Source organism: Mytilus trossulus, chromosome 2 (assembly GCF_036588685.1).
Source record: "Mytilus trossulus isolate FHL-02 chromosome 2, PNRI_Mtr1.1.1.hap1, whole genome shotgun sequence".
NCBI lineage: Eukaryota > Metazoa > Mollusca > Bivalvia > Mytilida > Mytilidae > Mytilus > Mytilus trossulus.
In genome coordinates, this window is record NC_086374.1 from 30,237,240 (window position 1) to 30,262,101 (window position 24,862).

The 24,862-nt window shown below is 33.1% G+C and overlaps 3 protein-coding genes across 3 annotated transcripts; 2 read left to right on the forward strand and 1 right to left on the reverse strand.

Moving 5' to 3' along the window:
- The first annotated feature begins 3,750 nt into the window (after positions 1–3,750).
- On the forward strand, positions 3,751–5,343 carry LOC134706967 (UPF0449 protein C19orf25 homolog). Its single transcript, XM_063566366.1, has 2 exons — positions 3,751–3,994; positions 4,830–5,343. The coding sequence occupies exons 1-2, from the start codon at positions 3,874–3,876 to the stop codon at positions 5,072–5,074; spliced, it is 366 nt and encodes a 121-aa protein (XP_063422436.1). The 5' UTR covers positions 3,751–3,873; the 3' UTR covers positions 5,075–5,343.
- A 3,672-nt stretch (positions 5,344–9,015) lies between these two features.
- LOC134706968 (uncharacterized) lies at positions 9,016–9,985 on the forward strand. Its single transcript, XM_063566367.1, has 2 exons — positions 9,016–9,203; positions 9,614–9,985. Exons 1-2 carry the CDS (start codon positions 9,176–9,178, stop codon positions 9,970–9,972), a joined length of 387 nt encoding a protein of 128 aa, XP_063422437.1. The 5' UTR covers positions 9,016–9,175; the 3' UTR covers positions 9,973–9,985.
- Positions 9,986–14,532: 4,547 nt separating this feature from the next.
- Positions 14,533–22,515, reverse strand: LOC134705031 (uncharacterized). Its single transcript, XM_063563799.1, has 7 exons — positions 22,442–22,515; positions 20,654–20,696; positions 19,866–20,052; positions 18,678–18,831; positions 17,992–18,200; positions 15,009–15,160; positions 14,533–14,695 (listed from the first exon to the last, which is right to left on the reverse strand). The coding sequence occupies exons 1-7, from the start codon at positions 22,488–22,490 to the stop codon at positions 14,551–14,553; spliced, it is 939 nt and encodes a 312-aa protein (XP_063419869.1). The 5' UTR covers positions 22,491–22,515; the 3' UTR covers positions 14,533–14,550.
- Positions 22,516–24,862: the final 2,347 nt, after the last annotated feature.

Sequence of the window (24,862 nt, forward strand, 5' to 3'; positions counted from 1 at the left end):
TCTATCAAGAAATCATGATAGGAAATGCAAGCACGGGAATATCGTATCAATTGGGAGATATATACTCCGTATGCAGGTGCTGCTGGAATGTTGCTACTTAATAGAAATGGAAAGTTCACAATTGGAAAGCTGAAATCATCTCTTTTGTCGTAAAGTTTTGTTTTCAATCGACCCTCATTGTCAATTTCTAGATGAAAGTCAAGATAAGTCTCTCGAATGCATGTATTTTAATCCTTAACAGTTATTTACATGAATGTCAAAATAATGAAACACTGATTACAGCACTGACATGTCAGCTTAAAGGTCATGCCGTTTTAAGATATCGTTAATTGAGAGAGCACTTCCTACAACTCTAGAAATAAGTGGTAAATATATTAATGAAGATGTGGTATGATTGCCAATGACACAACTCTCCACAAGAGACCAAAATGACACAGAAATTAACAACTATGGGTAACCGTACGGCCTTCAACAATGATTAAAGCCCATACCGCGTAGTCAGCTATATAAAAGGCTCCTAATGACAAATGTTAAACAAATCATGTGGCAAGATTGCCAATGAGACAACTATCCACCAAAGTTCAAATGAAGTGGGTAAAATTGAGAATGGAAATGGGGTATATTTCAAAGAGACAATAACCCGACAAAAGAGCAGACATCACCCGAAGGCCACAAATGGGTTTTCAACCGGCGCAGCGCGAAAATCCCGCACCCGGAGGTGGTCCTCAGCTGGCCCCTAAATAAAATTTAGTACTAGTTCATTGAAAAGGGACGTCAAACTAAACTCTAAAACATATAAATGAACTAAAATTAAAATAAACAGCTGTACCACGAGCGGATGATACGTCCATCGTGTTGAGTGTGTTCAAAGTTTTATGCAATAATCATAAATGGTTTCTGAGATGATGGCGCGACATGTGAACCCCCGCCCCTCTTTTTTTATGTTTCCAAATAAAATAAAATCTTGAATCATCACCATAAAGAATACAGATCTTAAGATAATATAACTAAGAAGTGTGTAAAGTTTTAACCAATAATCATAAATCGTTTTTGAAATACGGGCGCGACATTTGACCCCCTTTTTTTAAACAAAAAACTCAATATCTCTTAAATTGAATTTTAAATCATCAAAAAAAGGCAAACAGTTCTTTAGATAAGTTGGCTCGGGACTATTCGACTGCGCATAATTTCACGCATGAATTAAAAAAGTATTTGTTGTAAGAACGACATAATTTTTGTAAATATTTTGATTGATTAGAAATGTAAAATCATTGTAGATATGAGACTTATTTTCGTTATTATCCGTATTAGTTAAAGGGTCAAAATGACATTTAACCCATTTTCACCATTTTCCCGCCAATATTTGGGTTTTTAGGCAAATATTTTTTTTCCCGTATCGGTGACCGCTATGTTTTTTATTTGCTTATTCTTTGAAGCTATATTTCAGCTTTTTATAGTCATAGTACGTTTTTTATATATTCCGATAAAAATATGTCAACACCTCTATTTTCCCTATCATTTAATTGAAAAATGGTCCCTTTTACATACCTGTTTAAAAGTAAAATTTTCAGTGAGCTTAAATGGTCCGTAACCCCCTACTTTTTCCGACCAATTTGATTCACCTTCTGTATTGAATAAAATAACAAAAAATACGACACTTCTGATAGAAACTTCGAATAGGCCCCAGCTACGGGGCGCCGAATGGGACTCTTGTGGTTTTGTACAAAATTCAATTCTGTCATAACAAAATATTTGTCATGACAAAAGTGACTTTTGTCCACTGAAAGATAATTTTGTATAACAAAATTTCAAAGGAGTAGGTTCAGTAAGACCCCTTTTTGGCCCCAAAATTTAGCAGTTTTACAAAATTGTTTTAAAATGTAAACCTTTAGTTATTTATTGGACAGTAGAATGCTTCTGCTACATAAATATTGGCTGTTTTTACAATACAATGCACATATATCGAGTACTAGCACCATAAAGTCATGCTAAATCACTGAAATCTTCACAATTCTAGCATTTTAGTTAAATTTTAGACGGTTTTCGTGTTAAACAAAAGTGGCCGCATTCGTGTTCATCCTTAATATTGAAATGTAAGTTGTATTTTATTATAATACATAACATATATAAAGGTTGAGGATGAACACGAATGCGGCCACGTTCAATTTTGACAAAAAACAACCGAAAAGTGACATTTTTCGGCATATTTGATAGATTTTCCATACTTGAGCTTGAATCGGATCGTTTTAAATGACTAAATCAGTTAAAATCTTTCACATAAACTGATTGATTCAAATGAAATAGACACTTAAGTGTTTAAAAAGTGGTAAAAATCTTTCGTCAGATGAACCTGAAATATTTGAGGCCAAAATCGGTCCTTACCGGACCTACTCCTTTGTAGTATGCTACAAATTTTGTTAAACTGAACTCATTTTTGTTGACAAAAGTCAATTTTGTCCGTACAAAATTGAATTTCGAGTTCAAAACCACAAGAGTCCCATATATACGGCGACCCGTACCAGCCACCTTAATATAACTAAGAAGTATGTCAAATCATAACTTGATCGTTTTTGAAAAAAAACACACACCAGTTTAGTAAAAATAGTCTCGTAACTAAAAAAAAACTATGTTACTTTCATAAAATTTAGATGAAATTTACGGTGCGACATTTACCCTTCCGGAGCACCTGAGATCACCCCTAGTTTTTAGTGGGGTTCGTGTTGTTTATTCTTTAGTTTTCTATGTTGTGTCATGTGTACTATTGTTTTTCTGTTTGTCTTTTTCATTTTTAGCCATGGCGTTGTCTGTTTTAGATTTACGAGTTTGACTGTCCCTTTGGTATCTTTCGTCCCTCTTTTTAGACGCCAAACAAACGGACGGAAAGCCGGACATTTGTATACCTCAATGATTTACGTCCCGTCAAAATTTTGACGGGCGTACATCATGTACATGATCGTATAAAACATTCAAAAATAACAAAGGCCAGAGGCTCCTGACTTAATTGTTACAGACACAAAAATGCGACGGGATCAAACAAGTGGATGCAAAGCCCACATGCTGATATATATTAATCTGAATGTTATTGATTTTATTCATTAAAAACGCTATACGGTAATACGATTTCTTTCTAATAAGCAACTATGTAGAATTTACATTTTACAAGGATTTCTATACAAATCCTTGCATTTTATTATGCTAGCAATTTCCTTTTGGATATTGATAAAGTTAGAATTATCATTACAGTAACTCTGAAAACAAAATTAGTTCTACTAAATTAATACGGAATAATGCGTCTGCATTCATTGTAATTTGTATCAGAGATATGTCTGATCGAGTGGGACTAATAGATGGTCATAGATACATTCAATGTATGATTTACCATTTTCCATTTTTTAAGCATAATATTAATATTAGTGCCATTCATGTATAAGGGTACTTACTTTCTAGTGAACAAATAATACTTGATCTACATTTTCCAACGCTAATGTATCACAGGCACTTGTCTCAGATTCCCCCCCCCCCCCCCCCCTGTATTTAGGATTTTTTTTTTAGACAAGAGAAAAATTCTTATATGCCTAAGGTATATAGGATTCTTTCAGAGACAAGTGCCTGTGTAATGTATTCTAGACTTAAATAATAAGGGGTTTAAATTATTTCTTTTCGTATTTTTTTCGTGTGCACGTGTGCTCCACAACGGAGGAAAATACAAATAAAAAGAAAGTCAGAAATCTTTTGAAAAGAAGGTATAAAATGTGTCGACTTCCTGTCATGAAAAACGTAAACACAAATAATAAAGTTGGCACCAGTTTTTCATTTTAGAACAGAACAGACGATCTAACCACGTCAACTACATTAAAAAAATACCCGACTGAGATGCATAAAAACAAACCAATACCTGAACGACCTAAACCACCGTCCTTTAAAGAAATAATCGAAGATGTAGATAGTGCTCCAAATGACGACGTGGTCTTCTCTCCATATTCCTCTTCTGATGGTAACTAATTAACCGATCTTTATAATATGAGACGTGTTATATACATGGCTGGTAACACCCTCCATAAATCGACATCTTATTACATTTTCATGTGTACAACAACGTGCTCTTTTTCAGGGTCAGAAGTCTAAGTTTATGGAGAGAATCTGGGTCTACAATAACGATAAACTATACCCATTATCATGAATATCCTCTGTTATTTATTTTTCAGCATCCCATTATTCCATAAAGTATTTTTCTCTAAAATTCTTAATTTTTCTGTTGCATTATTCATGTTATTCTCTATTCTGTAAACCCCATCTACTAGACCGAGATTACTCTGACGTCCAACAGCTGTTTTGTCAGACACCCAAGCTTGTCTGGCAATACAGCTGTTGAACATCATAGTAATCTCGGATTACCCCTACACATCTACATGTAGTCCCTCTTTCATGTGCAAAAACTCCCTCCACCATTGTTTATATCTCTAAACTACTTTTATTGTAATAATAGTCAGAAAGTGCATGGATAAGAGCAAGAACACATTAGATAAACATAAAAGGTCAACATTAATTTTCATACATGTGTATTAAAATAATATTTAGCAAATAAAAAATAAAACCAAAAACATATTATTTAGAAAAAAATTGGAGTCCATTCCCAAAGCATATATATATATATATATACATTATATATGTGATGCATTGGTTTGGACTTTAAATTGATGCACATCTACTGAGATTACTAGATATCTCAGACATCTATAGTATTTTGCTATTGCTACTTTATTTGAAAATAAAAGTGTATGTTTCTTACATGAGAAGTGTACATTGCATTTTTTTATGTTTTTTTTTAGATATTAAAGAAAAGTCTACAGCTTTAGAAGAATCCTATTTGGAAACATCTGAGTTGAATATTGAGAATGAAAGCCCACAGGATGAGGCATATGATCAGGCAGTTGAGTTTATAAAACTTACAAACAAGTTAGAAAGTGCACCAACATTACTTGATGAACAGTTCAGAAGACTACAAGAACTTAAGTCAGAAGTTTCAAAATCTATAAACAAACTTAAAGAATCATCAGAGGCATTGCAGTCTTAGCATACAATGTATTTGATTGTTAAAATGCTTCAAAATCGTGATAGTGTTCATTAGAAATATTTATAAATATGAAAAGTGGTGAATGTTGTTTAATAGTTTTAATATTTATTTTTGATGTCTTAGTAATGATGTATTATGAAATTAAAAGGTATATACATGTACATAATATGAATGTACAACTTAAAATAAATGGTTACTGTGAATTAAGCAAAAAGTCTATACCAGCATACAACAATGTACAAATGAAATAAAGTTAGACTGAAAATCAACCATACATTTAGCTCTAATCAACAATCACAAACCACCATGTTATAAAATACAAAAAAGTTAATTGATTGGAAGTTGTGTCTTTTCATCTATCCCAGATATTAGTTTGACAACCTAGTTACAAGTGTTTGAGTCATGCAGAAAAAGATTAAAGCTCCCTATATGCTAACACACAGTTTCGTGCACATTGATTCTGCATGCAAGAAAGAAATGGCAAAATAAAAATTTATCAATTGAATGTTAAAGGAAACACCTATGCTGTCACTTTTTTAATTGATGACATATCATTAAATACCGACATTTGGTTTCAAAATATTTTTTGTGTGGAGATTATGACAAAATCGGGAGGTAACTTGTATCTTTTACAAGATTTGAATTTGTAATACTCAGTCTAAGACATGTAGTTTTGAAGCACATTTTACACTGTACAGTTCATCAGTTTGGAATGAGATGCACCTATGGGCATTAGAATTATCAGATCCCTTTGTTATCGTTAAAAATATGCCGAGTCAATATGATCAACAGGCTAACGGGGCCAATCAACCTGCAACCACGCTAAAACAGTATTCAAAGTCTCATTATTTTTTGTGTTGATAGACCATATGAATAGAGAACTGGTGAGTGGAGTCGCATCAAGTATTATTAGAAAATCGCTTCTTTGTGCTGTATCTGCTTCATTGTGTTCTAGGAAATATCCCAAACAAACAAATCTCAATAATGTCTGAAACATACGAAACTGACCTGGCATGTAATTTTGACGAATTCAATTGGGAGGTCGCTCGATGACGAACACGTACTCTTGTTTATAACATCTGGCGAGTGCTACCATGTCATGATGGAGATCTATCAGTCACGGTACTACGAATGTTATTGAAAACAAATGTACGATCAACAATGAACAATGACAGTTACATAGCATTACTGCATATTCATCGGGATTTCAGTGTGAATATTGACAAAGTAATAGAGAAGTTTGTTTCTGCCCAGACCCGAAGAGCAGATTTTGGACAATTTTGAGTAAATTATGCCTCACAAATATGTGTTTTTTTATGTATTACTCTATTCAGAAGATTTATTAATAGTTTTACATTCCTAAATGTTTATCTACATATTGCTCGTCTTTTAATCGTCCTATGACCGAAAACAGAAAAAAAACATTTTTCTGCATAATAGTTTTTTTTTATTTTTAAGGTGTGAACTTTGTCCAAACTGATCCATATATATAGGGCTTTCTAACCTTTCATTGAAATGTAAGTTTTTGCAATTGGTTTAAGACCTAACTATGACTTTAAGATGGAAAGCAGCAATAAAACATATTTTCTTGTGTATTTATTTCTTGAATTACCACACTAGTATACGTAAAGCCCGTCAGTTTCGTTTCCAATAATTATCAAATTCATCTGTGATGCCTCCTAGTTTATTTACAATCTAGTGGTCATATGATTTATAAGCACTGAAAAATAATGAAAATCAATGGCTTTCATTTCAGTATTTTCAGTGACTATCAAAAGTTGCATGTTTATATATAACGGCAAAATAGTCCGCTTTATCAGAGACATATATACACGTATATATGTCTCTGGCTTTATTAAATATAATTTGATTTTGAATTAATATGTGTATCAATATGATCACAAAAATACAGACATGAATAAATAATTGGTGACTAAGCCTTTTCAGCCATATATTAGCCATACTTACTCTTTGCCAGGGTTCTATGTTTTAAGATTTTATTTGAAAACAATGGTTGTTCCTATTTACCAACATGGCCAGCATTACTCAATTACTATTGCCACGAATGAGAAATAACCAGTGAAATTAAAACATTCTTATAAATCATGTACGCTCATTTTACTGAAAACGTATGCAAAATGATAAACAGGTGCTACCCTTTAAGATTTTATGGTAATGATAACAATAGCCTGGTATCCTGAAACCACCCCCTCTTCGTGACCACCACACGCATTTAGCCAGGAGCCCAGGCTTCATTCAATGACCACAACTTCCATTAAAAAGGGCATACGATACAGTTTTGAGACTGTATTTACAGTTTGATGAAAATTTCCATATATAGTCTATTATTTGGCTGATTTAATCAAATATGTTATAAAAAATATACCTCCATGTGCTACTTTTTGAGTAAAATGAGGTCGAAATTTTGTATATTTGCTCTAAATTCGGATTTGTGGCCTTATTTTTCCTCCCAAAAGAAAGACATAACTTTTTTGTTTTAAAATATAAACCATAATTGTTTTTTGTTAAATAAGTTGTAATTTCTGCATTTTATAAGTATCATAAAAATTTATGCTTTTTTTATTCAGAAATAACCTATTTATCAAATGGTCATGAATTGAGAAAAAAACCCGCCATTTTTTATGTATATATTTATCAAAATTAAGAAAATTGTACTATTTACCGTTTTATAAAATTTGAGGTTAAGTTTTTGTGGTGAAGTCTGTTTCTCAATTACTAATACTATGAACAATAGGTGTACCATATTTGGTGTATGAAATGATTGTAAGGTGTACATGTCCAAATGCCAGGTGTCATCTGACCTTGAACTTATTTTCATGGTTCAGTTGTTAAAGTTTTGTGTTTGGGCTGTTTTTCTAATACTGTATGCAATAGGTCGATTATATTTGGTGTATACAAATATTTTACGATGTACATGCGAGTCTAGCATGTCTTATTTGACCTTGACCAACATTTTATTGTTCATTGCTAATTGTTAAGTTTTTTTTGGGTTTGTTTTTCTTATACTATAAGCAACAGGCTAACTACGTTTAGTGTATATATGGAATTATTGTAATGTTTATATTTTTGTCTGACAATTATCATCTGACCATGAACTTATTTTCGTGGTTCATTGGTCAATCTTAAATATCCTGGTTAAGTTTGCTTCTTAGAAACAGTATGCAATTGTCAACTATATTCAAAGCATGTAATGATTGTAAGGTTTACAGGTATGTCTCAGGGTTCATCTGACCTTGACCTCATTTTCGGTGGTTATTTATCCTGGTTTTCCTGGTTACGTTTGTTTCTTAGATGTGCTATAGGTCAACTATATATTAAGTTTTTATAAGACATCTTCTAAAGTTTATGATTTATATAAGATACCTTACAAAATGTATAGGTATATAATTTTTTTTTATAAGGTATCTTGCATCTTTTAAAAGTTTTCTTATATAATAAAATATAAATAAAATGTCGTATATTAATGTACAAGATATCTTATATAATGAACAATGAAGGTACTGTCACGTGTGACCCAATTGCGGACAATAGATATATTTGTGTTGATGTTCCGTCAATTGCTCCTACAGCGTCTCTAATTTTCGGTCAGGTACCCTGTTTATCCCTACATTAATTTATTGTTGGCCATTGGACGAAATTTTCTGTTTTCCTGCTAAATATAGGAATACATCTGTTAATTAAATTTAGTATTGTTGCACTACTAGTTGTTCAAATTAAAATACTATCTCCATACGTAAATATTAAATTTGGAACAATTCTTGATTTACTGTTATCTGTTTTAACCCCTTCACACTTTTGTTATTTCTATTAGAAATAACAAAAAATCTGAGACTATTTAAAGCGAAATCAATTTGCTGTTATATTGACCCCCCCTTTTGCCCCCTCAATAAATAAATTAAATAAATTGATATAATGGACAACGGAAACACAGATTGCTTAAATATAAAGAATAATTTGATTGTCAGTTCATTTAATGACATTCTCAAATTCTCGTTCCTAGCGACCTCCTTTTTTTGTTCTGAGTCGAGCACACCTTTGTAGGTTTTAATTTTACATTACACGTGGATTGTGTTCATCAACATGGCAGACGTTAACAATGCAAGCTATGGTGAGTGCACGATATATACTATTATTTCAATGATTGATAAACATTTAGTTTCATTTAATCCGCTTGAACCAACCATAGGCGAATAGGGACTAGACCCCCCTTTTTCTGGAATTTTACTCAGGAAGAGAAGCTGCAGAAAAGAAAAAGACAGGATGAAAATTTGTTTTAAAAAAGTCAGGATAAACTCATAAAAAAGGCAGTACCGAATAGAGTGAAAAAAAGACAGGACAGAGATTAAATCTAAAACAAAAATGCAGGACACAACTTTTCATTCTAACCCCCTGTAAAAATGATAAAATGTACACCTTTTTTCCTGCTTGATATTTTATGTTCGTTTTCAAAAATTCATTTCTTTTAATCTTTAACTGATATACCTTTGATACATTTTTCAAAATACGTTTTTTTTGCAGCACCTACCATTCTTATGAAAAAGGAAAAGCTGAGACCTTCGCGTAACCTTTTAGCTGCCGTAGCTGGTCCGGTTCCTAAACAACCAGCTGTCGTAGCTGAACCAGATGCCGTAGCTGGACCTGCCCTTCAGCAACTAGATGTCGCCGCTGGGCCTGTTCAAACAGATGCCAAGATAGAAGACAAGGCCGTTGAATTGACCCACCTTACGGTTGCGCGACCAAAAAAACTTAAAGCGAAAAAGCGCCCATTATTGGACCTTATTTACGAAAACCAGTTGGAGTATAATAAATTTATAACAAAAAAGATTCCCAAACTTTTAAAGATGCTTGGGGTCTCTTCTGACTCAGATTCAGAATAAAATTTATTTTTGATGTTTTCTTGCTTTTTTTGAGGCGCAGTAGAATAAAATCACATAACTACATTTTTGTACAACACACAATTAAGAGTTACCGCATGTTCTGCATTAAAGTAAGAAAACCCTCTCGAAAGCAAAAAAGAGAACCTCCCTCCCTCAAATTTTTGTTTTTAAAAAGAAACAACGCAAAACAAAGCGAATCAGAAACAGCGAGCTCGGATCGACTAAAAAAGAAATCAAATATGTAGGCGAAGCAAAATATTAAATCATTTAAAAAAAAATATACCGTGCCAAAGACGTACACATTATCAACATATCCAGGACTTGGTTCAGGCGAACTAAACATGCGACGGAGTTTTACTAGTCTATCTAATTGGAACAAAAACCTATCATATGAACGGAAAGAGATGTAAATTAAAAAAATATCGATACGAAAAAATAGAGGAGATAAGAGAACCAAAACTATGTGCAGAAAAACTTCGGAAAACATAGAAAACAAATTATGACCCGGTGACAAAACAACAAAATAAAGCAATGTTGTGGGTCAGATGAGGTTATACTGTCAATCACGGTCGTTATTCTATTGGTATTTTATATAACCTCATCTTACCCACTTAACAAGCACCGACTTATCGATTCCGTCTAGGGGTTATTATTATTGAAAGATGACTTAACCCACATTATTGTTTTAGGAGGAAAACATATTTGATATAAATACCTAAAAAGGCGAGATCTGCAAGCAATAAAAAAGACCAACACTGTAAGTTACTTCCTTATAGGATGGGATTTTCCACCCCAGGCATATAGATGATGTTAGCTGTATTTGGTATGAAATATCGGATCTTTTTGTACTCTTCAGCTTTGTACATTTTTTGCCTTTGATTTTTTTAAGGCGTTACTGGCGAGTCTTTTCAATTTGTAGACGAAACACGCGTCTGGCATCTCTGATGAGTTTTTTTGAATGTCGATATACTTGCTCAAGGGCTGGTATGATCTATTGCTTTCTCTTGGCGCCCGTCGTCTGCCGTCGTCCATTAAATTCTACAAAATCTTCTCATTGCAAACTTAAACCATACATGGCCACCTTCATCCGTGGGGAAACTAGTTACACAAAAATTGAAGTTATTGCCCATGCATGATGATTTTTACCCATTTTGTGTTTGATGGCGAAAATGATAGGGATATCCGATAATAGAGAGAGAAACTAATGAGAAACTGTAAATAAACAAAATTACAGCCCGTAACAGAGAAGTGATCGAATTGATGTTTCTTTACCGTAAAAATTAGCTCAAGTACGTTATCGACAAACTTAATTGAGTAGTGACCGAACTATTGGTACTTTAACGTTAACAAGATTGACAATGCTGACAAACTTTCATGTGTCGATAATCAAGTTTAATACAGATAATATTGAAAATAATTCTAATAATATAAAACAAAATATGTCCATGCACCATTTCGATCCGGCGAAAAGTAGTCATTTCTTCAAAGTCAGAACAGAAAAAAAAGATTTATGGAAGGACGTCTTGATAAGTCAATATCAGGGTCAGAATATTGTTTTCTAAAAACTACCAGGCCCCTTCCTCCATGAAAATTAAATGGTCCGTGGCAAAAATAAAAAATTCCCACATGTTCAACTTCAAAATTTGACCAGATTGTATTCTTAACTGTCGGATAATATACTAGGATAACATAGAAACTTTCCTGTATGTGACGATTCTGTACTCATACTTCACGCGTAGTTGGGTACAAGTGTCCTCGTAGTGAACGCACCCGACTACGCGTGCAGTAAAAAGTGTACTCTTACGTCGGATACCGTGCAGTTTCTTTGTTATATCTGCATGTACTTTATCAAATACATGTACATGTTAATATTTACTTAATATTAAAAGGGTAAAAAATATTGCTGAAAGCCCGTTAAGGGTTTCTTTCTTGTGTATGATTATATAATTTTTCACATATCTGAACTCATTGACGATAATGTAAGGTGCTCTATTAGAAAAAAATGGATTTCTAGTTCGGGTTTGAAAAAGAAATTTCGCCTTTTCTTGAGCCTGTTTTGTACATTTAGTTTAATATATATGATCCAATGGAACCTTCGGTAAATAGGGAAATGAAAAGATATGGGGTAATTTATAGAGAGACCACACTCCATCCATGAGAAAAACGGAAGGAATTTAAAAATCTAGAGGTCTCCACAAGGCTTTCAACAAGGGTGGAATCTCACTCCTTCTGAAAAGCTCTAAATCGCCCCAACGTGTACATACGTTTGGTCATCAAAAGATTCTGGTTTCTCTTTTTGTGTGTCATAAATGTTCAATTCGGATTTGAATTTAATTTACCGAAACATAGATGTGCAATAATTCCGCTTCCTATACATGTTCATGAAGTTCTTAAATTTTGAATGTTCATTTCTTTAAAAAACACAATTTTTTTACAACAAAAATTCTCAAAATGTCCGTTAACAATGACAAAGTTTGACCATGAAAAATCACATATGTAAGAAAAGCAGTCGTTCAATTGATTATAAGAAAGTTTCAGTGTGTCATGTCAAATTTCTTTAATTTGAGAGTTTTCCTTTAGTTACAAATGTATCTCCATGTCTGATGGTGAAATAAAAATGAATGTCTCAGAAAGGGGTGAATTAGTTTCCATAAATGACAGATCTAGATGAATCGGGCCAAGCTTAGTAACTTACAGTAAACAGACTACTGTAACATCGACGCACTCGTCGAACTGTTTAAAAGATTTGTAGTTTTGACCAAAAATTTGTATACAACTTCATTTATAAATTAATCTGAATTTCATAGCGCGTCGTCACAATAATAAAAGTTATAAAAAAAAATCTATAACCAGCAGATCTATACTTCTATAAAGAAAGTATTCTTGTACAAAAGGGTATTTATTATAAAATGGTCCTAACTATAGAATAGATAGTTTACCACAGAATCTTAAACGGAAGTTTCGACAATATTAAACAGAAGAGATTTGAAAATAAATTTAACTTTAAATGAACACTGAAATAATTTTAATACCTCGAAGGTGTAAAGAATAAACCAACAATCTCAATCTTTAAAAGTGTCTTCATTGCACTAACCGACGAGTTCATGTTTACAGTAGAAACAGTGGATGTGACTCCAATAAATTCTTTAATATTGTAGTCATGAATATTTATCGCTTGTAATAAAAGAGGGACGAAAGATACCAAAGTGACAGTCAAACTCATAAATCTAAAACAAACTGACAACGCCATGGCTAAAAATGAAAAAGACAAACAGACAAACAATAGTACACATGACACAACATAGAAAACTAAAGAATAAACAACACGAACCCCACCAAAACTAGGGTTGATCTCAGGTGCTCCGGAAGGGTAAGCAGATCCTGCTCCACATGTGGCACCCGTCGTGTTGCGTATGTGATTACAAATCCGGTAAATACTATAATTCGGTAGGTCACATTCATGAGAGGGAAGGGGATTGTAGTTACGATGTAAGGAACATATCCGATATTATTTGTGAAACGGTTATTCAATAACGGTCAACCAACTCGTGGTGGCGTACGTAAAATTTACGAAGGGATGATTTCAACGGCACCATTTGAAACTCTTGGTTTAATAGCTTCCTTGTGAGCAGCAAACCTCTATCAAGAAAATAATGATAGGGAATGCAAGCACGGGAATATCGTATCAATTGGGAGATATATACCCCGTATGCAGGTGTTGCTGGAATGTTGCTACATGTACTTAGAAATGGAAAGTTCACAATTGGAAAGCTGAAATCATCTCTTTTGTCGTAAAGTTTTGTTATCAACCGACTATTAAATTGATAAATTTTTTATCGAGGTCGCACCAACTGTTTCTACAGCTTAGATCAGTTACATGTAACATGATCTCGTCGATTCGCACGACGAAGCCATTGTTTATGACAGAACACACATTCTAGATTATGTATTTTTGTTTCCGTCAGTTAGAAAGTATTTGATCATTTCAACTCCTTTGTATTTCATAATATGTGTGACATATGACATATGTTCGATTGAATAATGATTTCCTCGTAACAAATGATAGAAATTTCGGAGATCCCGTATTTGATCCTTTACCGTTAAAATGAAAATGCCAATGACAGAGGTTGATTATAAAAAATGTTTACTGTGTTAAAAAAACTTCGACTTAAACAATGAAAACTTACACGTTGGACATGAAATATTTTGTTGATGAAGAAAATTAAATTATGTCACTTCTGAAATAAGTTTGTCGATAACGTAACTTTTTCTGACGGTAAAGAAACGCGAATTCGATCACTTCTCTGTTACGGGCTGTATACTATCATTTTGATACTTCTGTTCATATCATACTAGTTAACAAAAGTAACAATCCACATATTTGAGCCGAAATTTATCATAAAATACAATAATATGGAAAACTGCTAACTTATCCAACGAGAAACACCTACTTCAAAGCAAAGGCGTCTGATTAAAAAAAAAACTGTCACCAAGTAGGAAAGTGACAAAATACTGTGTTATATAAACGGGTCAAATACAATTTAAAATTGGAAACAAATGCATGCATCATTATAATCTTTATTGGCAAACTTTGAGTGTACTTGGTACTGTTGGATTGTTGTTAGTGTAGATTTTCACAAGAAGATTATACAGCCAGATATCATGTGTTTTCAACCACGCTCTATTTTCCATCTCTGTTCCACAAAGATGATTGAAGTTGCAACTGAAAAAAAGTGAATGATATTGCTGTAACTATTGGATGCTTACAATAAGATCTTAGATAACATCTTAAAAAAATGCGTTTCAAAATAATACAAATTCATAAGGGAGAAAAAATAGCATTAACCAAATTTTCAAAATAATTGACAATTCTAAAAAATATTACAAGTAACTATTATTTAGCCCTGTTACATTATTCGATATTAAGACCATTTGGCAACCAATTGTCAAATCCCGCTTCATCCAAACTGAAAGATTCAAAATAGTGATATAAATAAATAGACGATCGTAATTAATTCAAAGCAACAGTATCTTACTTGTTCATTCCCACTGCAGGATCAGCCCCAGTGCGAATAATTGTATGGAAGAATGAAGATGTAGCCTCGCCCCAATACTCAGCAGAATTTGCCGTACCATATCCATGCTGCCATGTACCGTGTTGTTTTATGTAGTTATATACATATCTCAACTGTAAAATAATAAGTTCACATAAAATTGCATTTGATACATTTACATTTAACTTTAAACCATGAGTTTTACTGTTCAGTTTTAGTCAAACAAAAAATGCAATGTCTGTATAAACAAATGGTAGATTCCTGCGTTGCACCACCTTTAAAGAGAAAAAGCCCATTATATTTAGCCTAAAAATCGTAAATTTATACACTTTATATATACACTTTATATATATCTAACATTGTTGGGTTGATGTTTAGACGAGTTGTATATATATATATATATATATATAAGTACGTCTGAGTCAGTGACAACCCTACAACAGATGTATCCATCGGATCGCCATCAATGATGGTGATACATGGCTGTGTACATAATGTATATACAACTCGTCTAAACATCAACCCAACAATGTTAGATCTGTAAATTTGCTTTCGCAAATTTTTGGTTCTTCCCTCGCCGGGATTCGAACCCATGCTCCTGTGATATCGTGACACCAAATCGCCTGCACTGCAGCCGTCCCGCTAGACCGCACGACCACCTGGGCTCTCAAAAAAAGAGCTTTTGGTGGGCATGTGTTACCTTTCCACGTCAGTTTTAATCTAGCGGCGTACTACAGTACATGATATATAAGGCATGAAGATGTTATTGTTACAGATCAGCTAAATTATCTATAGTAAAGGATCCTACAAATTAATGTAAGATACAGTCACAGAAAATAATTATTTTCATAAGTACGTCTGAGTCAGTGACAACCCTACAACAGATGTATCCATCGGATCGCCATCAATGATGGTGATACATGGCTGTGTACATAATGTATATACAACTCGTCTAAACATCTATATATATATTATTGGTGTGGAATTAAAGTCCCATAGGATTGTAAGTATGCATGATTTTTTATTTTAGTTTCTTTTATATATTTCGGAGTTTAGTATGACGTCCATTATCACTGAACAAGTATACATTTTTGGTTAGGGGCCGGCTGAAGCACGCCTCCGTGTGCGGGATTTTCTCGCTGGACTGAAGACCTATATTGCCTAAGGCTGTTATCTGCTCTTTGACACATTCCGCATTTCCATTCTCAGTTTTATTTATTTCATCGCCTTTCATTTTCATAACTGGACTGGAGTTTTTACAGTAGTAAGTTCGAATTTCTGACTAGTTTAACAGTTTGGTTTTCTTGTATAAAAAAAACCCTGCTATTTTGGTCAGGATTTTGAATAAATTGCAATAGACGGAGAGCAACACTTACAGTCCAGCCACAGTAATGATAAAAAGTAAAATCACAAAACTACTGAACTCCGAGGAAAATTCAAAATTGAAAGTCCCTTATAAAATGGCAACATCAAAAGCTCAAACACACTAAATGATAACAACTGTCATATTCGTGTATTCTGCAAAATAAACGTAACGTGTCAATTAATTCATATTTCATTTGAGAAAACTTCGTGCACACAAGGACTATTTGAATTATAAATTTAAAACATTTTTTTACATAATCTCGACAATTCATAAAGTTGCTTCTTATATAAACACATGACATACTAATTCAGTCGAACATATATTGAAATGTTGATACGCAACAAATAAATAATAAAAACGACAATAATGATTTTGTTTTGGTTTATTGACATATATAATAACTCGTCAACTGGGATTTTTTTTGGATATATAAACTTTTCTCATCAAGGGATACATTTTCTGTTGCTTATTTGTTAAAACGGTCAAATACATTAATTGAATTCTAACACATGTAAAAGAACGTATATACTAAGACGAGGTTTACTGTTGATACATGAATGTGTATTAAACGGGCAATTTTGTTGAGGAGTTAATCCTATTTTCTCTTAAACAAAACATATGATAAATCACATGCATATGACAACTAGACAAAATACTGCAATCCCGTGTCAACAATCTTTTAAAATGGGTCAAAAGTTTAAAGAATTTATAAAGACTAACCATTTGTGTAAAACAGTAGATAAAACATAATAGTATGATACATGCAAGCATTTTTTTTAAAAGTCTTTGCCAAATAAGAGAACGAATACGAACGATGGATGAAATATAGATTCTTACATTGATACCAGTGGATTATCGGATTTATCCAATCGAGATAGTTAAATTATCAATTTTAAAGTTCGAGCCGCCTCGGCGAGTACTTTAAAATTTATAATTTAACTATCGAGATTGGATAAATCCGATAATCCACGAGTAACTATGTAAGAATCTGTTTCTCTAATGATTAAAAAGACATTTTCTTTTTTGTTTACCGAAAATCCCCTTCGAGTGCCTTTCACATTGCACGAAGTTGTCAATTTCATTAACACCTGTTATCATATTTTGGTTCATCCAGTCAGCCAAAAAGGTCATGACCCTTAAAATCATCCAATGATCTTCTGAGATCACCAGCAACCACACGTTGATTAAATTTTTTTATACAATGGGTTCGAAAAGGGATAAATTTCCATAGAATTAGAGAATTTAAATTACGCGACCTTCTGTTGCTAAAACTCTTCAAATACAATATAATTTGCAGATTGAGACAATTTAAGCTTTATTTGATGTAAATTATTATTATACATAAAATAGTAGAAAACGTCAATGATACGGCAACCTAATAATAAAAAGAATTAAAAGACTAGTTGTCTTACTTCTGTTTTTTATTTAATCTTTGTGTTAGTCTTAAATTGTAATTACACTTGACATGCTAGAAGGATACCCAGTAAATGTGTCATAGCTGAAATGTACAGCACTCGATCTGTTTTGTCATATAATTCGCTAGTCTCCATTTAAGCACATTATTAAATATCATAGTGAAATTTAAAAAAAAATATTTACCCTGTCTCTATCTACTTTTGGCATGTATTTATCAACTAAGTGGGCAAATTCGTGAACTAAGATATTTTCTTTGTGACCGTAAGGATCATGTGAGTTACATAGTACATTATCTTCTAAAACAACAGCTCTTGAATTGGTCAGACCAGCAATTGAATCATACTTTCGTCCGTCGAATGTACAGGTATGCTTACATGAACCATCACATTTGTCTGAAAAATGTTAAAAAATAACGTCTTAATTCATGACAAAGATCATATTCACGAAAAGTATTTTTCTACCTATATGCAGTACTGATTAGTCATGTACGTTTGTTTAATCTAACTTATGTCCCTTTATTTAGTATCAACTTTATTTTGAATAAGCCTTTGCTTCATTTAAGAAGTTTTGAATGTCAACTTCTGTAATTTATATTTTTTTTAATGGTTTATGTTATGTCATTATATTATACACATTAACATATATACGACTGTATTCCAGTTAAAGGCCAGTTCTGAGCTTTACTCGTCAAAGGGTTAGTACGTCTCTGTTGTTTTCATAGTTAACTGCAGTTCCTGTCACTATTTTTATCATTTAATGAAACGATTTCTATTTTGTAGTTCTGTTTCAATTAGTTTATAACCATATATAAAGAAATAATTACTATAATAATTTTTATCATCATAAACTATTTTAGATAAAAGACTTACTATGACACTGGGGTGTATCTTTCAGGTTATAATTTTCAGGGTAAATACCCGGACCTTCCGACTTAGCAAAAATGCCGACCCCATGCGATCTTCCCAAACCACAAAATATTGATGATGACATATGTCTGGTCATCAAGCCAACAACGGTACATCCCTGAAAATGACATAAAACATTAAAGCTTTAATATAAATGTTGATAACAGGCCAGTCGCAATCAATCATAATCTAATTAAAAGTAAGAGTACTTCACATTACTTTAGCCTTATCTAAAATTACCACTCACCTTGGTTAGAACCAATCATTCGAAAGTAAAATAACAAAAACACCAAACACCGAGGAAACTTAAAACGGGAAGTCCCTAATAAAATGTCGAAATCTAACGCTCAAACACATCAAACGAATGGATAACAATGTCATATTCCTGACTTGGTACAGTTATTTTTATTAAGCAAATGATGGATAAAACCTGGGTTTGTAGCTAGCTAAACCTCCCACTTGTTTGACAGTCGCATAAAAATCCGTAATATTGACAACAATGAACAATGTGTAAACCTAATGGGTTAAAATGTCAAAAATAAGATTACATCAGTCAACATATGGTGCTTTTATCTTAATCACTATAACATATAACACTAATACCAAATACCTCGCTTCGACCACGACAATGTAGTTGTTGTAGCATTGACAGCTACAAAATTTACTTTTTGTATTGCCTATAGCCAGATCACTTACAATGGTTGCTAGCACCGATAACTTTAGTTACTAGTAATATATTGTAGACTTATGGTAGATTACTTATCACCTCGCTTAGAACAAGATCTCTCTCGTTGTTGTTACACAGATAGCTAAACTACCGTCTTATCCTATATTTCTTCTCATCTTGTTCAAAGCCAGATCACTTAACAGATATTGTGGCACTGGCAGCTTAATGATAAACTATCGTGTATTACTCATCGTCTTGTTTAGAATAAAAAAATATCACAGCTTTTGTATAACAGATAGCTACACTATGGCATTGTCATTTATTACTTCTCACCTTGGTCAAAGCCAGATCACAAACAGAAGTTGAGTATCGACTTCAATTAATAAAAGCCTTATGGTGTATAACTTCTCACCTAGCTTAGAGCAGGAGATTGCACAGTTTTGGAACACAGACAGTTACACTATAGCCGTATACAAATTTCTCACCTTGGTCAAAGCCAGATCACTAACAGTTGTTGTAGCATCGATGACTACACTACAACCACTTGGTTTGCTCGTGTGACATCTTCCTGAATGATCCACCCATCGGTGTTTGAATCCTACACGTGTTTGATGCAGATGTACAGGAGGGGACGGTAGCAGGAACTGTAGCTGAAGATCAGGTGGCAATTTACTGTAAAAATTGTACTATTATATAAAAAAGAAGATGTGGTATGATTGCCAATGAGACAACTATCCACAAAAGACCAAATGACACAAACATTAACAACTATATTAGTACATTTGAGATTTACAATATCACTAGCCTTTTGGTGCACAAAATAACGGTTCTATTTAAAGAAAAAATATTGAATATGATTACAATGAATTCTAGTTGTTACTGTATCATTACTCCATATAACTGATAACGGCTGATAAAAAACTTGCAAATAAGCTTTAAAGTTATATTATATGTCTATCTCAATTCATAGCTTAAAGAAATAACTTGTAACTTCATAGTTGCATTTATAATTCAAAGTTTCTCTCTGTGATGTTATAGCGTTGATTGTACGCACAATTTTAGTACGAAGCGCTTACACGCAGATTAAGTTGGTTACATCTTTACCACCCAATGAGTTACACAAAGAAATATTCAATTCTCAAGTTAACACTGTAACTATGAAAAAGCTTCAGTTTTTGTTAAGAAAATATCAGGAAAGATCAGCAAATCAGTGCATCGATAATATAAACGTGTCCAAATGTAGGGAATTGATACGTCGTTGAACTATACAAACCTTATCTCATCGTTCGAAAGAGGAGGTGACGAACTATGAACTTCTGAAATGAAGAACAAACTTGAAAAGAAATGAACTATGAAGTTAGGAAGCAATTAAAAATTCTCTTCGCAGAAAACTGCAACTGAAATCGCACATGTTGTTTTCGATACTACCACAGCACAATTATCCATAATAGTGATTGTAGAGAATCAAATGTCAGACCCTTAATATTTGTCACTTAGCATACGATTTTATAGAAATAGAAATGAATTAGACTTATAAATCTAGCAACTATTGTCTACCGTTAAAGTAAAATCACAAAAATACAGAACTCCGAGAAAAATTCAAAAAAGAAAGTCCCAACTTGAAAGGCAATATCAAAACATCAAATGAATGCATAACATCTGTCATATTCCTGACTTGGTACAGGCATTTTCTTATTTAGAAAATAATGAATTAAACCTGATTTTACGGCTAGCTAAATCTCTCACCTGTATGACAGTCGCATCAAATTCTATCATATTGACAACGATGTGTGAACAAAAATAACAAGCATAATAGTTTAAAAAGTAAAAAATAGGTGTACTTTTTCTTATTAAGTCGTATAAACATAACACATGTAAGTGATTACGAAACCTATAATGATAAAAAGTATAAGATTGGATTTTTTTTTAACAAAAATGGCATTGATTTGTTAATTTCTTATTAAATATTGCCTCACATGTTTATTTTTTAAAATGAAATCTATAACAAAGATGCTACTAGCTATGCATTTTGGAATTAAAAAAAATAAAAATAAGTATTTGTGCTACCCAACTTTGGAGAAGAGTAAGATTAACATTTTGAAATGAGGCAACAACAATTCCAAAAAATATTGAAAACGAACGAGAGACTCCATCAAAAGATGTGCTGAATTTTATCAAGACGGCAATGATATAGTTTGATCGAACAATTCATCAGAAGTACACAACTTAAACTCTTCTGCAAATATAACTTTATGTCACTGAAAGATCTTCAGTGATGAACTAAGTTGTCGCTAACAATAGTTATTGATGTTTACTAAAACAGTTATAAAGAATATTAAATGTCCGTGTAAGACGTACTTTTAAAGAAAGTCCATTATTAATACTAATGCAGACCGAAACATAGTTGAAAACTATCCCACACATGTCTTTTTTTTGTGGGGGGGGGGGGGGGGCATCTATTCGGAAGTATATGAATAGCACACATTTAATCATTATTCAAAACAAGAACAATAAACAGGATTAAACTTATCTGAAAACCTGACCTCATCGTTTCACGATTTTTATGTCGTGAACTTTTGTAGCCAAATTTACTGCCAAATTTGGTATTGGTTTTTCTCACTGCTGCCTATAATTGCTTAAATCCACTTCATATGCAATTTGGTAGATAGCCGTTGTCTCATTGGCAATCATACCACACCTCCTCATTCTTATATTATGTATTGATAATGGATTAAGTAAATGATGTACCTTTTGCGACTTTTACACTGTGAAGATTAGAGAACATTGGACTACATTCTCTAAAAATATCTAGTATCGATTTGAGTGTACCAATGCCAATCACGGAAGACTGTTTTTCCCAAACATCCTTTATATTCATATATTTAAAACATGTTATAACCTTATATATTCCAGTATTTTTATAACATTGCGCTATCAACTCAGTACTTATTCAATGAAGTCTACGCCAACGTTTGGCAGATACGAAGACGTAATTTTAAATAATCAGCATTTTTATTTAATCAAATGAAGCTTTAAACCATATAGAAAAATGAAAACATACCACACAGTATACAACAAACGAGAGCCAAAACAGCAGCAAAACGAACCATTGCGAACTGAATGCAATCTGTCCAAGTTTCGTGCACGTTTTTATCGGAGATAAGCTTTGATAAGACATGTACCAGATTTTTGGGGTTCACACTTTATTCTGAATACTGTTGACATTTGAAGAGGAGTCGTGCACGTTTCTGAATATTCATACATCCCTTTTTTCAATTTTTGACTTTAGGTGTTCAAATTGAAGGTTAATACAAAAAAAGTCGCACGAAATATCACTCAATATTTAGCTGAAATCGTTGAAAAATAATGATAGGCTCAAATAATTGTTTCAAAAGCGTCGTCAGTTTTGTTTAGGTACCTTAATATTTATAAATTGTACACTAGAATCATATTTTGTCTACATAAGGCTCATTAGGGCTCATTAGGGGCATTTGTATCAAATACGATAACAGTTAACACAAGTATGCTTCCCCAGCAGTCTCACCAAATCTTTAAAAAAATGTTTTAATACAAAAATTTACTAGCAGATATGTCAAAGGGACTCATAACAGTCTTTAACAACAATGTATAGTTGTGTCGTCCATTACGAAACAAAAACTGAATTGGAAAAGCATTTTTTTCTTCCACTTTGTTAAGAATCTTCCTCTTCTGTATAATTAGTTATCAAAAGTTCCCGGGATTATAATTGTGTACGCCAAACGCGCGTTTCGTCTACATAAGACTCATTAGTGAAGCTCAGATCAAAATAGTTGTAAAGACAAACAAGTACAAAGTTGAAGAGCATTACACACCTACCTATCCTCTTCGCTCTTGGCGGAGCATAAGGTCGCCACAAGATTTCGCCATCAAATTCTGTCTTTAGCCTTTGTTTCTGCTTCTCCCCAGATCTTGTCAATCTCCCTCGGTTCGGCTTCAATTGTTCGACGCCAGGTGGTTTTGGGTCTTCCTCTTGGTCTCTTCCCCTGGGGTGTCAATTAAAGAGCTGTCCTGGTGATTTGAGGAGCATTGAGGATCCAAAACGTTTTACCAAATACGGCTAAGGTAATCTATTCCTGTGATAAAAAAATCTTTAGTTTTTTCGAAAAATCAAAGTTTTGTAACAGAAAATTTATAAAAATGACCATATAATTGATATTCATGTCAACATCGAAATGCTGACCACTGGGCTGGTGATACCCTAGTGGACGAAACGTCCACCAGCAATGGCATCGACCCAGTGATGTAAATAGTTTTCAAAGGTACCAGGATTATAATTGTGTACGCCAGACGCGCGTTTCGTCTACACTCATATGCGGTTTAGCTTAGCGAAAGGTAGTGCGACGTAATCAGTCAAACAAACATTATTAGATTAACTCTCTAAGGAACGATCGTTTCCATTGGTCAATTCAAACCTTCGACCTCACACCTTCGAAAAATAGAGCACACATACTATAACGTTGAATGGACTGATTAATATTCACGTATCTGGTCAAGGTCGTTTAAAGCTTCCATCGACGTATTCTAATACATGATTCCAATCACAATTCTAGCTTTTATAAATGTGCATGTAAAATTCATTGGTTTTATAGTTTTCTGCAATCGGTAGTTAAGTTTAAACTTTAAAATCTTAACAGTTTTCACATCTAAATATTCAATTTAAATGTCTCATCTAGATGAAGGGACGACATTTAAAGTTGAAACTGTTCAATGTAGGATAACAAAAAAAGCTCAATTCACATATTTTTTCATTTACTCCACACACCCACCCTCCCACCCCCCAGTTGCTTATCCTGCATTTTCTTTTACTCAATGGACTCGATGAATTAATGTTGTACTTAAAAAATGAAACCGTACTTTACTACAAACACTTCATATTCTTTTCCAAGTTTTATGTATTCGACATAGGATAGCGATTTTTTTTTCTGATTCCGTTTACTTCAAGAAGAAAAAATCCCGAAATTGTAAGTAAATTCATAACATGTAACCAACCATGCTTTGTTAGGAAAAAAAACGGAGATGGCCAATCATGGCACAGGGGATGATTAAATGTAGCTTATAAATTCCAATGATATAAGTTTTATTAGGTTTTGCTATATGTATCCTCGGTTGAAAAACGAACGTAAATTATATATTGTAAATATTTATAGACCGTTGGTATTCCCGTTTAGATGGTTTTACACTAGTAATTTTGGGGACCTTTATAGCTTGTTGTTCAGGGGCTCCGTGTTGAAGGCCGTACATTGACCTATGATGGTTTACTTTTGTAAATTGTTATTTGGATGGGGAGTTGTCTCATTGGCACACATCTTCCTTTACCTATGTAAATAGAAACAAACAGTTTTTTAAAAAGTGTTTATTCATTAGATCATTTAAATGTATCGATAAAAAGGTGAGTTTCTTCTTGCACATGCATTTAGTCATCCTTAATTTCTTGATATTTTGT

Coding starts and splice junctions, on each gene's coding strand:
- LOC134706968 (XM_063566367.1), top strand. CDS start 9,176: ATGGCAGACGTTAACAATGCAAGCTATG. Junction 9,204..9,613: donor CGTTAACAATGCAAGCTATG/GTGAGTGCACGA, acceptor TTTTTTTTGCAG/CACCTACCATTCTTATGAAA.
- LOC134705031 (XM_063563799.1), bottom strand. CDS start 22,490: ATGGTTCGTTTTGCTGCTGTTTTGGCTCTCGTTTGTTGTATACTGTGT. Junction 20,053..20,653: donor CTTTCGAACGATGAGATAAG/GTTTGTATAGTT, acceptor CAATTTTTACAG/TAAATTGCCACCTGATCTTC. Junction 14,696..15,008: donor CCTGCAGTGGGAATGAACAA/GTAAGATACTGT, acceptor ACTTTTTTTCAG/TTGCAACTTCAATCATCTTT.
- LOC134706967 (XM_063566366.1), top strand. CDS start 3,874: ATGCATAAAAACAAACCAATACCTGAACGACCTAAACCACCGTCCTTT. Junction 3,995..4,829: donor TCCATATTCCTCTTCTGATG/GTAACTAATTAA, acceptor GTTTTTTTTTAG/ATATTAAAGAAAAGTCTACA.